We start from the raw sequence: 13,610 nt of genomic DNA on the forward strand, positions 1-13,610 counted from the left end.
GAGGCACAATTTTAAGGTGAATGGACAAAGTGTGTGCGGGGATGGGAGGGGGATGTTTGAGGATAACTTTTAAACACAGAAAATGAATCGAGTTTACTGCTCGGGTTGATGGTAAAGGCAGATGCATTGGTCAAACTTAATAAACCTTGTGCTGGGCCATGGAAATTACAATTGATGAATTTCAGTGGGGACCATTTTGATAACAGTCATCCTCAAAGAAGGGCTCAATCTTGGAGAATTTTGCTAAACTAAGGACAAGGTAATGATCACCTATCGCCTCGTACTTCCTGCTCACCGTCCAGCACCTTCTTCTCCAGACCTCTCATTTGTTTTTTCCAGTCTTGTTAAAGTGCCTCTGCACAAAATGTTGACAGCTGACTATTCTCCCTAGATGCTAAGTTCCTCCAGCGTTTTGCGTGTGTGTTGCAAGCTTATGAGAAGTACGTTAGGTAGGAGCTGGGGAGAGCAGAGACCGGGAGCAGCTGTAAGTCACACCTGACCTGTGGGAGTTACTAACAACTGATTGGTTCAAATTTCAAATGGTTTATATGAGTGGGAAAGACAGGAATCCAGATCTAAGAACATTGTATGATCAAGGATGTTGTAAATGCAGTCAAAAAGGAAAAGGAATGACGAGGATAATTTAAGTGCCCTTGATGGATACACAGCAATATTCATTTTTTTTTAAACCACCTTCAGTGCTGAAAGATTGCAAAGGACAAGGAATGATTTTGCCTAGAAAGCCTGGAGATAGGGTGGCCATTTCCTAATTTCCAAAAATAAGGACATTGCATACGTAGTCATAGGTTACCATACCTTCCACCACATTCTTATCCTGACATACACATAGTGTGTTTCAAAAAAAAATATTACTTTTATAAAATTTAAGCGCATTGCAAAAACAACAAATGCAAACAGCTGATCACTTTAGTTATTTTATTAAGTAAAATATTGTAACATGATACTTCTTTTGCCTATATAAATCCAACAAACACCTAGCTACTTCATTATTAATCAGTGATTTTCTTCCAGAGCCCATTTCTCTTATGCAATGTGTTACATTCTCAAGGAGATCTGTGTGTTTTTTTTATTGTGAGAATGATGTAATGGTTTTTTGGAGGTCACCTGATGGGATTTTCCCGCTGATGTGAGATCACATGATGACATGTGCACCATGGGTATATAAGGGTCGACCCAGGTGACGCAGTTGGTTTTTAGTTTGTAGATTTCCAGGTAGAACGTGCTGTGTTACCGTGTCTGTTGCGTGTTTGTTTTTGTGACGCAGATCCATTTTTAAAACGGTTGTGCGTTCTGTTGTAAGATAACATATTATTGGACTGGAAATTTTTGCTAGATGTGTTGATTTACCCAATTTCAACAGTAGAAGGGAGAGTGAAGAATTTATCGAGGTACAGGACCGAAGGATCGAGAGGAGTAGGCATCGTTTGACAGTTTAATAAAGGATCAACCTTTCGTGAGTCTTCGTTGGAGGAGTAGCGACCTGCATCCGGGATAACTCTTGCCAAAAAGAGCAAACAGTTCATGCGAAGGTGTGCTCTCTCTCCAAAGGAATAAGGTCAGTTGTTTTAAACTGTTTATTTTCAGCATCGTGAATCCTGTGGACAGGACCAGCAGGAAAGTCGCGTCTATGAAGAAATCCTTCTCCAGAGAAGTCTCTCCGAATTGAACGTATAAATCTGTTGGACTTCCGAATTTATCGCTTCAAGAACTATATTTGACTTTATTGCTTTAAGAACTGTTTTCGCACTTAACGTTTTAAGAACCAGTGCAGAATGACGAGTTGGTGAACGGTTGCATAGTGGTTAACTTCCGGTTAAAGTTTTCGTTTGTGTTTTTTTTACCTTATCGTTTATCTGTGTTTAATAAATGTTTGGTTGTTTTTATATAACCTGTCTCGATTGATATTCATTGTTGCCGGTTACGTAACATAAACTGTGGGATGTCCGGGACGTTCCGATTTTGTGTTTAAGTGCTGGCAATTGCCATTTTCGTTTGGAAAAGGGGGTATTAATGAGAAAGTGGAGATCGCCTACAATTCCTGCTAGTGAGAAATGGGAAGATAATCATCAGATAGTAGTTCCTAAAGTTTACCGAAATGAGATTTTAACTATGGCTCAGAGTATTCCTTTGGGTGGTCATTTAGGTGTAAAGAAAGCTATGAACAAAGTTTCTGAACATTTTTATTGGCTTAGTTTAAGTCAAGATGTGGCGACATTTTGTAGAACGTGTCATACGTGTCAAATTGTGGGTAAACCTAATCAAGTTACTCCAGTGGCCCCACTGCAACCAATTCTTGTAGTTGGTGAGACGTTCTGAAAAACCATTGTAGACTGTGTCGGTCCTTTGCCAAAAACTAAAACTGGACATCAATATTTATTAACTATTAAGTGCACAGCGTCCAAATTTCAAGAGGCTGTACTTAGGAATATAACAGCCAAAACTGTGACAAAGGCTCTTATGAAATTATTTACTTATTTTGGGTTGCCTAAGGAAATACAATCAGATCAAGGTAGTAATTTTACGTCGGGGTTGTTTCAGCAGGTAGTTTATAAACTGGGAGCAAGACAGATTGTTTCCTCAGCCTATCATCCAGAATCACAAGGAGCCTTGGAGAGATTTCATTCTACACTAAAAAAAAAAACTATGATTAGGATATATTGTGTGGAAAATGAAAAGGACCTTTCCGTATTCAAAATGAAAGTTTGGCAAAAGAATAAATCAAGGAAGGTAGTGCACCCGTGGCTGACAAGAGAAATTAAGGATAGTATCAATTCCAAAGAAGAAGCATACAAATTAGCCAGAAAAAGTGGCTCACCTGAGGACTGGGAGAAATTCAGAGTTCAGCAGAGGAGGACAAAGGGCTTAACTAGGAAGGGGAAAAAGGATTTATGACAGAAATCTGGCAGGGAACATAAAAATTGACTGTAAAAGCTTTTATAGATATGTAAAAAGGAAAAGACTGGGAAAGGCAAATATAGGTCCCCTACAGACAGAAACAGGTGAATTGGTTATGGGGAACAAGGACATGGCAGATCAATTGAATAATTACTTTGGTTCTGTCTTCACTAAGGAGGACATAAATAATCTTCCAGAAATAGTAGGGGACAGAGGGTCCAGTGAGATGGAGGAACTGAGCGAAATACATGTTAGTAGGGAAGTGGTGTTAGGTAAATTGAAGGGATTGAAGGCAGATAAATCCCCAGGGCCAGATGGTCTGCATCCCAGAGTGCTTAAGGAAGTAGCCCAAGATATAGTGGATGCATTAGTGATAATTTTTCAAAACTCTTTAGATTCTGGACTAGTTCCTGAGGATTGGAGGGTGGCCAATGTAACCCCACTTTTTAAAAAAGGGAGAGAGAGACCAGGGAATTATAGACCGGTTAGCCTAACATCGGTGGTGGGGAAACTGCTAGAGTCAGTTATCAAAGATGTGATAACTGAACATTTGGAAAGCGGTGAAATCATCGGACAAAGTCAGCATGGATTTGTGAAAGGAAAACCATGTCTGACGAATCTCATAGAATTTTTTGAGGATGTAGCTAGTAGAGTGGATAGGGGAGAACCAGTGGATGTGGTATATTTGGATTTTCAAAAGGCTTTTGACAAGGTCCCACACAGGAGATTAGTGTGCAAACTTAAGGAATACGGTATTGGGGGTAAGGTATTGATGTGGATAGAGAATTGGTTAGCAGACAGGAGGCAAAGAGTGGGAATAAACGGGACCTTTTCAGAATGGCAGGCAGTGACTAGTGGGGTACCGCAAGGCTTAGTGCTGGGAATCCAGTTGTTTACAATATATATTAATGACTTGGATGAGGGAATTAAATGCAGCATCTCCAAGTTTGCGGATGACACGAAGCTGGGCGGCAGTGTTAGCTGTGAGGAGGATGCTAAGAGGATGCAGGGTGACTAGGATAGGTTGGGTGAGTGGGCAAATTCATGGCAGATGCAATTTAATGCGGATAAATGTGAAGTTATCCACTTTGGTGGCAAAAATAGGAAAACAGATTATTATCTGAATGGTGGCCGATTAGGAAAAGTGGAGGTGCAACGAGACCTGGGTGTCATTATACACCAGTCATTGAAAGTGGGCATGCAGGTACAGCAGGCGGTGAAAAAGGCGAATGGTATACTGGCATTTATAGCAAGAGGATTTGAGTACAGGAGCAGGGAGGTACTACTGCAGTTGTACAAGGCTTTGGTGAGACCACATCTGGAGTATTGTGTGCAGTTTTGGTCCCCTAATCTGAGGAAAGACATCCTTGCCATAGAGAGAGTACAAAGAAGGTTCACCAGATTGATTCCTGGGATGGCAGGACTTTCATATGAAGAAAGACTGGATGAACTGGGCTTGTACTCGTTGGAATTTAGAAGATTGAAGGAGGATCTGATTGAAACGTATAAAATCCGAAAGGGATTGGACAGGCTAGATGCAGGAAGATTGTTCCCAATGTTGGGGAAGTCCAGAACGAGGGGTCACAGTTTGAGGATAAAGGGGAAGCCTTTTAGAACTGAGATTAGGAAAAACTTCTTCACACAGAGGGTGCTGAATCTGTGGAATTCTCTGCCACAGGGAACAGTTGAGGCCGGTTCATTGGCTATATTTAAGAGGGAGTTAGATATGGCCCTTGTGGCTAGGGGGATCGGGGGTGTGGAGGGATGTTTTACGTAAATTTTACTTTGAACTTTTCAACTCCGTTTCTGTTCCAAGTTCCTGCTCCTTAGATCGAGATATCCGGAGGTCAGCAGTGTCTGAGAGACCAGCCTGCACCCATTCCCTCCTCTGCGACTCCAAACGCATCTTTTCGACTGGCGGTGAAATGGCTGCTGGTGTGAACAATGGCTGCCTCATTGCTCAGAAACCCCAACGAACAAGGACGCCATCAGTCCGTCACACACTCAACTATGCGCATGCGGCAGATAAACGGCGCCAACAACTTCAGTGATCGGCACGGGCATCATGGGATAATAAACCGTGACCGTCCCGGGCTGCGGAGCCACGGTCTGTCCTGAGCTCACAGTAATTCTCCCTCAGTCGCGGTTCGGACACCGGTACCGATGATACTCCCGTCCGGGGTCCCGTTCTTACCTGTTGCCGATTTTCCAACAGCCGGTTGTCCACTAAGCGCATGCGCGACGATACGGAACCGTCTGCAATCCTTACGCATGCGCATTTTATCATAAACAAGAGAGCGTCTGCAATGCTAGGAATCCAAAGCAACTCATACAGAACACTGGAGGAACTTAGCAGCTCAGGCAGCATCTACGGAAAAGAATAAATAGACGGCGTTTCGGACCGAGACCTTTCTTCAGTACTGAAAAGGAAGGGGGAAGATGCCAGAATAAAAAAAAGGTGGGGGAAGGGCTAGCTGGAAGGTGATAGGTGAATCCAGGTAGGTGGGAAATGTCAAGGGCTGAAGATAGAATCTGTGATGAGAGGAGGGTGGAAGGAGGAGGTGACCCAGAGGATAGTAATATGCAGATGAGAAGAAGTAAAAGCTCAGAGTGGGGAAGAGGTGAAAAGCAAATTTCTCTACACGAAGGGGAAACCTGAAGGCGACCTGGATAGAATATAAGGTGTTGTATTGTCAGTAGGAAGCGGCCATGCTTCAGCTCCAGGCTGAGCTCAGCATTACTCGGAGTTACTGTGCTGGCACTGTACAGAGCCCAGTCACTAACCTCCAGGTCACATTGTCGGGTATACATGGTACACATTAGCACTGAGACCTCCCGCAATAGAGAAAGGGTCCTTGTCTGGCACCAGCTGGCTCTGAGACATCTCTGCCCATCAGTACCAGGATCAGACTGGTTCCCCGAAATGCCAACAGCTACTGTCAGTGTATCCATCGCCAGGGTCACACATAATGCTCTCTGGTTTAACTCGCCCAGCCGCAGGATCCTGGTCTCCAGTTGGCACTAGCTCATTTGAGGGAACCACACCATTCAGGGGCACCAGTGTTGTGGGTGGGTTAAACTTTGGGGAAGACGGTCACACATCTCGAATGGCCGTTTCGGTGACTCCCCATTCTCCCATTTGAATCTACCCGCCGCCTCTCTCGACACTTCCTATCCGGCTATCTTCTTTTCTTTCCCTGCGGGTGTCACACCTACAGAGGGTATATGGGCCCCAGTAGCAGCTCCGCCGAGTGGGGCGGGTTGATGGCAAGGGTTAAATCCTCTGGCCCTTGCAATCATGAGCTTGGAGCTGGATATCTGACCTCATCAACGTTCCCAGGGATTCCCTTTCACCCTTCCGTCCTGCCTTTTCACGTCAAGGCTGTATCCCGGGGACCCCGCCTTTGATGCCGCATAGAAACCCGAGTCGGCCACGACCTCCTGCGGCTTCGGCTGATGTACCGAACTCAAGGGAGATCTAAGTCGGAACTGAGTTTGGAACCAGTCACCTCCGACGCCCTGTCCAGATCCGCTTTCCCAAACACTGATCCTGCCTCTGTTACGCGAGGTGGAGCAGGTGGAGTGGAACACTACCAGTGGGCCCAAGGGGAAGCACTGAGCGAGTCTCCGTCCAGTTCCTGGGTCCAGGATATCTGTGGAAGTGATGACCCTCTGCTCCTGTGCCTGCAGTCCCATGTTACACCTGAGCCTGATGGAGCCCCATATCCCTGCGTGCAGAATCTGGGGAGCTGCTTGCTGATGTTTTATTTCGGCAGGGGCATGGAATCCGGAGTGATGGCGCTGAGGATGGAGTTGTTGATATACAAGTAGATACCAGTGATCATAATATGATGGACTTCACCTTGCAGTTTGAGTGGGACAAGGTAAAGTCAGATATCTCGGTATTACAGTCGAGTGAAGCGAATTACAGAGACACGAGAGTGGAGCTGGACAATGCTGGTACTGGTCTGGAGGCAATTCGGAAACGTAGGATCGGTATATCCTAAAGCTGAAGAACACTCTCAAAGTAAGAGAAGCGAACTGTAGCTGACAAGAGACGGAAAAGCAAAAACCTAAAATGCAGCAAAAATTGCGAAGCTTTTGGAACAGGAGTAGGATGCTTCTTCATAAGTGCATATTTAGAGTGGTACAGATGCCAGACAGGATAGTGGAATGCTTTTCACACGGGATGTGGGAAGGCAGGGAGATCTCCATTATCCCTGACAAATTCACCTGCCACATGTGCATCCAGCTGCAGCTTCTAATACTCCACGTTCAGAGACCTGAACTGGATATGGATGAACTCCGGATCAGTGGAGGCTAATGGGGAGATCGACATTGCATAGAGAGAGTTATTCACACTCAAGGAGCAAAGCATAGGAAACTGAGTGGCAGGAAGGTGGAAGGAGTCAAACAGCCAGTGCAGAGTACACCTGCGGCCATCACTCCTTTACAACAGTATACATACCGCTTGCATCCTGATTTGGACAATCAAATCTCGTACAACATTTCAATCAGAACCGCAGCCGACATTGAAGAAGCAGAGCATTGCGGCAGTTTCTCTGAATTGATAAAGAACCAATCAGCGAGAGGGATTCATTAGAAACAGCCAATAAAAATAACTCTAGTGCACACGGAGCGGCCATTTCTTGAGTGTGCCATTTTTAGAGTGGCCTCTGTTCATCAGGCTTGGGTGATGTAAAGTACGTTTCACGCCTTCTGTTCTTATTTGTTCATTACCCATCTCTTAGGGCATAATAGTTCAACGAGAATGTCTGCAGGAGCAATGATTTCTTCTGCGTGAGGGATGTGTGAAGACTGGAAGAACTCTGCTCTCTCACATTGACAACTCTGCGATAGGTGAACCGAGCAATTCCTCCTGAAGTAAGGTAGCGAGGAACTGGAGCTGCAGCTCGATGACCTTTGACTCATACGGGGGAATGAGGATGTGATTGGCAGGAGCTGCAGGGTGGCCGTTTATACCCAAACTGCGGGAGACAGGTAACGAACTGGGTGATGCACAACCAGGGCTGCGTACGCCTGTGGACATTCCCTCAATAGTAAGTATATAAGTTCAGATAGCAATGAGAGGGTTCACCTAATACGGTGGGGGGCGGGGCACGATGACCGGGTCTTGCACAGAGTCTGGTGCTGCTTTTCAGAAAAGGAGAGAGCACTGCAGTGTGGAATGGAGATTCCACATAATAGCAAAACATAACGTAACATAACGTAACATAACGTAACATAACGTAACATAACATAACATAACATAACATAACAGCAGAGATGAGGTTCTGTGGGCGAGAGAGAGACAGAGACATTGCATAGCCTGTTGACTTCCTGGTGCTAGGATCACAGATGTCTCTGATCAAGTCCATGGCATTCTCAAAGGTGAGGATTGCACCAATGACACGGGCAGTGAAGGTGAGGTGGGCCTGAATAGAGATTTTAGGATGCTAGTTAGCAAGTTAAAAAAAAAAACAGGCCCTCCTGGGTAGTAATCTCTGAACTGCTCTTTGCGCCACGCGCCTGTGAGGGGAAGAACAGGATGATTTGGCAGGCGAATGCATGGTTAAGGAACTGATACTGGGAGCAGCGGCTAAGATTTACGGATCATTTGGGTCTGTTCTGGGGAAGGTACGACTTGTACCAAAGGGTCCTGTGACACTTGAACCGGAGCGGTGTGGAAAGTCTTTGCAGGCAGGTTGGTTAGAGTTGCTCCGGTGGGTTTGAACTAACTTGACAGGGGTATATATACAGGATGGATGGCGCTGGGCATGAGGTGGTCGGTTTACAAACCAAGGGTGTGTAGCGAGACTCCTAGGAAGGGCAGCCGGACAATCGGGCAAAATTGCAGTCAATAGGGTGAGTTGCAAAGTAAACAGACAAAATCAAGAAAGAAGAATCTAGGACTTAAGGTGTTAAATATGAACACAAACAGTATACGGAATGAGGCAGATGAACTTGTAGCATACACGTTCTATTGAAAGGACAGGCAGGAAAGCAGGTGGGGGAGAGTTCATGTGTTGGCAAAAAAATGAAATCAAGTCATTGGAAAAAGGTGACATAGGGTGAGAAAGAGGTGATTCATTGTGGATAGAACTGGGAACAACAAGGGTAATAAAAACCTTGATGATTTACTGTATATACAGAATCCCAAACTGAAGTAATGACGTGATCTACAAACAACAACGGAATGTAGAAAAGGTAAACAAAAAGGACAATGTTACAAAAGTCATGGGGGATTTCAGTATGGGTAGATCGGGAAAATCAAATCGGTGTTGGTTTTAAAGACAGGGAACTTCAATAATGACTTTGAACAGCCGTTTGTGGTTGCGCCCACGAGGTAGAAGAAGCTTTCAGGGCAAGTGATCATTATATGATCGAATTCACCCTGACATTTGCGAAGCAGAAACTAAAGTCAGGTTTATTGGTATTATAGAAGAGTACACAGAAACAAGTTGCAGTTAGGTACAGAGGAGATGTCAGGGGCAAGGTTTTCACGCAGAGCGGTGAGTGCGTGGAATGGGCTGCCAGCGATCGTGTCGGAGGCGGATATGATAGGTGTATGGAGCTTTAAAAAGTAGAAGGCGAAGGATAACCCAAGTAATTTCTAAAGTAAGTATATATTCGGCAGAGCATTGTGGGCCGAAGGGCCTGTATTGTGCTGTAAGTTTTCTATGTTTTTCTATGAGAGAACAGCTGGCCGGAATTGATTGATAAAGAATACTGGCAGAGTTGTCGGCAGAGCAGCAATAGCTGGATTTCTGGAAGCCATTCAGAAGGTCCAGGGTAAATGCATGTCAAGGAGGAAGAAGTATTCTAAAGGGAAAATGACATAAACGTGGCCAACAAGAGAAGTCTGTCGCTGTCTGCAGATAATTTACTGGCACTCGGTGGAGTCAGGCCTCAGTCTGTGGGTTCGCCTGCTTTTCAGCCGCCGGAGGAGAGGCCTCTACCGGAGGCGGCGTAGCGCAGCTGTGCCGACTTATGATTGAAAATGGGCTGAGGGATCTGGGCTACAGGTAGATATATTCCTCTGTTCGTGTTTATAATGAACTATATGTGTTATATATGCGTGGACTTGGACTCAAAGCCACGGATTTGTCAAATTGGTGGCAAGGATCAGTTAATACATTTTATCTGTGCGCTGGAGGGGATCTGAACTTCATTTATACAGTATAGTTGTATTTTCTCTGACATATTATATGTGATTTTGACTTGTATGCATCACACCGCACAATCGGGGCTCAGAACTCTTATTACGTGATTGTGATCTTGTGTCTACTTACTGAGTGGGACTGTTAGAAACGTGTCTTTACACCTTGATCCTCGAGTAAAGCTGCCTCGTTTGGCTGTATCCATATCTGGTTGAACGACAAGTAAATTGAACTGAATTGTGATTACGGAGAGGCAGCATTGCCTTGTGAGCCTTGCTCACCCTAACCGTACCCCTATCTTGGTCCATGGGATAAACACATGTAAACACCCGAAACACCTGATGACCCCAGGTTGCGTAAGTGATGATGTGTCCTAGTAAACACCCGGGTCATTGCGAAGTGGTGTCGGACCACGATAACGAAAGGCAAGAGCCAGATTAAAGTGGCTCCACCTCACTATCCTATCCGCCATACCCCCACACACCTCACCACACTAAACTCACCCAACCTTATCTCTCCCAGACCCACAGATACATCCACCAGCCCTATCCTGAAACCTAATCCTCAGGTACGGGGAAACACCCCCTCACTAAACAGAAGCGCAGACCGATTAGTCCTTGCCACGAAACACGCCTCCCCCAGCAAACTCACAGCTACTACACTACCCTATCCGCCAGAGCCCCACAAACTTATTCCTGCCAGCCGCACATATACATCGACCACCCCTACCTTCACACCTAATCCTAACGTCCAACGGGGCACACATACCCACGAAACTGAGTCATAGTCATAGTCATAGTCATACTTTATTGATACCGGGGGAAATTGATTTTCGTTACAGTTGCACTATAAATAATTAAATAGTAATAAAACCATAAATAATTAAATGGTACTATGTAAATTATGCCAGGAAATAAGTCCAGGACCAGCCTACGGCTCAGGGTGTCTGACCCTCCAAGGGAGGAGCTGTAAAGTTTGATGGCCTCAGGCAGCAATGACTTCCTATGACGCTCTGTGTTGCATCTCGGTGGAACGAGTCTCTGGCTGAATGTACGCCTGTGCCCAACCAGTACATTATGTAGTGGATGGGAGACATTGTCCAAGATGGCATGCAATTTGGACAGCATCCTCTTTTCAGACACCACCGTCAGAGAGTCCAGTTCCATCCCCACAACATCACTGGCCTTACGAATGAGTTTGTTGATTCTGTTGGTGTCTGCTACCCTCAGCCTGCTGCCCCAGCACACAACAGCAAACATGATAGCACTGGCCACCACAGACTCATAGAACATCCTCAGCATCGTCCGGCTGATGTTAAAGGACCTCAGTCTCCTCAGGAAATAGAGACGGCTCTGATCCTTCTTGTAGACAACTTCAGTGTTCTTTGACCAGTCCAGTTTATTGTCAATTCGTATCCCCAGGTATTTGATATCCTCCACCATGTCCACGCTGACCCCCTGGATGGAAACAGGGTCACCGGTACCTTAGTTCTACTCAGGTCTACCACCAACTCCTTAGTCTTTTTCACATTAAGCTGCAGATAATTCTGCTCACACATGTGACAAAGTTCCCTACCGTAGCCCTGTACTCAGCCTCATCTCCCTTGCTGACGCATCCAACTATGGCAGAGTCATCAGAAAACTTCTGAATATGACAAGACTCTGTGCAGTAGTTGAAGTCCGACGTGTAAATGGTGAACAGAAAGGGAGACAAGACAGTCCCCTGTGGAGCCCCAGTGCTGCTGATCACTCTGTCGGACACACAGTGTTGCAAACACGCGTACTGTGGTCTGCCAGTCCCGAGACGCAGCCCGAGTACCCCTGGCCACACCCCCACGATCCCGATGGCTTGTGAAAGGAAGAGCAAGATCCAATAAAGGCAAGTGTTCTTTTCTTTTCTTTTTAAATCTTTTTTATTGAATTAGTACACAAAAGGTAAACCATATAGGCACTAATACACTTTTGGAATATAACATTACAAGAAATATTAATACATAGAAAAAATTATGGCAAACAGGGCAGTTTAGATATAAACTGACAGGGTAATATAATAGTGTACTAATTTTCATATATATCAATAGTAAAAAGAAAAAAAAAACAAAAAAAAACAAAATAAAACAAAAAAAAAAACACCGTGCAAATAATCTAAAAAAAAGCAAAGTAAAACAATGGGCTAACTAGGAATCATGTAGAGTTAAACAACTTAAAACTATCGCGTCCTCAAACCCGACCTCCAATAGGAAAACAGTTAAAAAGCGAGAAGAGAATGTAAATAAAGACCTAGAAAGAGAAAAAAAATACACTAAATGACAATGTTGAATAAAAGGTCTCCAGTTCTGTTCAAATTTAGCTGAAGAATCATAAAGATTGCTTCTAATTTTCTCCAAATTTAACCATAATATCGTCTGGGAAAACCAAAAGAAGTAGTTGGGATATTAGTCTCCTTCCATAGTTGTAAACTACATCTTTTCGCCATTAAAGTAAGAAATGCAATCATTCTACGGGCTGAGGGAGAAAGACTACTGGAAATTTCAGGTAATCCAAAGATAGCAGTAATAGGATGGGGAGAGATATCTATATTCAATACCTTTGAAATAATATTAAAAATATCTCTCCAAAAATTTCCAGAGTAGGTCAGGACCAAAACATATGAGTTAGGGATGCTATCTCCCGATGACATCTGTCACAAAGACGGTTAATATGAGAATAAAAACAAGCTAATTTATCTTTGGACATATGTGCTCGGTGAACAACTTTAAATTGAATAAGGGAGTGTTTAGAACAAATAGAGGAAGTGTTAACTAATTGTAAAATATGCACTCAGTCATCGGCCGAAATAATAAAGCCTAATTCCTTTTCCCAATCTGACCTGATTTTCTCAAATGGAGCTTTCCTAAATTTCATAATAGTATTATAAATAATAGCCGTTGCACCTTTCTGACATGGATTAAGGTTAATTATAGTATCTAAAATATCTGTGGGAGGTAACATTGGAAAAGAAGGAAGTATAATACTAAGGAAATTTCTAACTTGGAGATATTTATAGAAATGTATTTTTTATAAATTATAATTATTGGATAATTGCTCAAAAGACAAGAGGGAACCATCTAAAAATAAATTCAAGAACCGTAAAATACCCTTAGTCTTCTAAATTTGGAAAGCATGGTCCGTGATAGAAGGGGGGAAAAATAAGTTGCCTAAAATTAGGAATCGCAGGCACAAATTGATTAAGATCAAAAAGTCTTCGAAATTGAAACCAAATACGTAAGGTATATTTAACTACCAGGTTACAAATTGTTTATGACGTTTCAAATCAAAAGGAAGGGAAGAACCTAAAATGGAGCCAAGTGCAAAACCTTGAGCAGATTGTAATTCCAAAACTACCCATTTAGGAATGGATAGTGTCTCTTGGTCAAGTAACCAAAATTTCATGTGTCGAATATTAATTGCCCAATAATAGAACCTAAGATTGGGTAATGCAAAACCTCCATCTCTCTTAGCTTTCTGTAGATGAATTTTACCCAGTTTAGGATTT

At 43.8% G+C, this 13,610-nt stretch overlaps 1 protein-coding gene across 1 annotated transcript in view; it reads right to left on the minus strand.

The window, feature by feature from the left end:
• The window catches only part of LOC140185039 (uncharacterized), a 113,136-nt gene that overhangs the window by 58,363 nt on the left and 41,163 nt on the right, over nucleotides 1–13,610 (minus strand). Inside the window, exons 6-8 of the mRNA XM_072238260.1 lie at nucleotides 6,271–6,644; nucleotides 5,817–5,937; nucleotides 5,111–5,172 (exon numbers count right to left, since the gene is read on the minus strand). Coding sequence (XP_072094361.1) covers nucleotides 5,111–5,172; nucleotides 5,817–5,937; nucleotides 6,271–6,644 — 557 coding nt within the window. The remainder of the gene's footprint in view (nucleotides 1–5,110; nucleotides 5,173–5,816; nucleotides 5,938–6,270; nucleotides 6,645–13,610) is intronic.

Source organism: Mobula birostris, chromosome 20 (assembly GCF_030028105.1).
Source record: "Mobula birostris isolate sMobBir1 chromosome 20, sMobBir1.hap1, whole genome shotgun sequence".
Lineage (NCBI taxonomy): Eukaryota > Metazoa > Chordata > Chondrichthyes > Myliobatiformes > Myliobatidae > Mobula > Mobula birostris.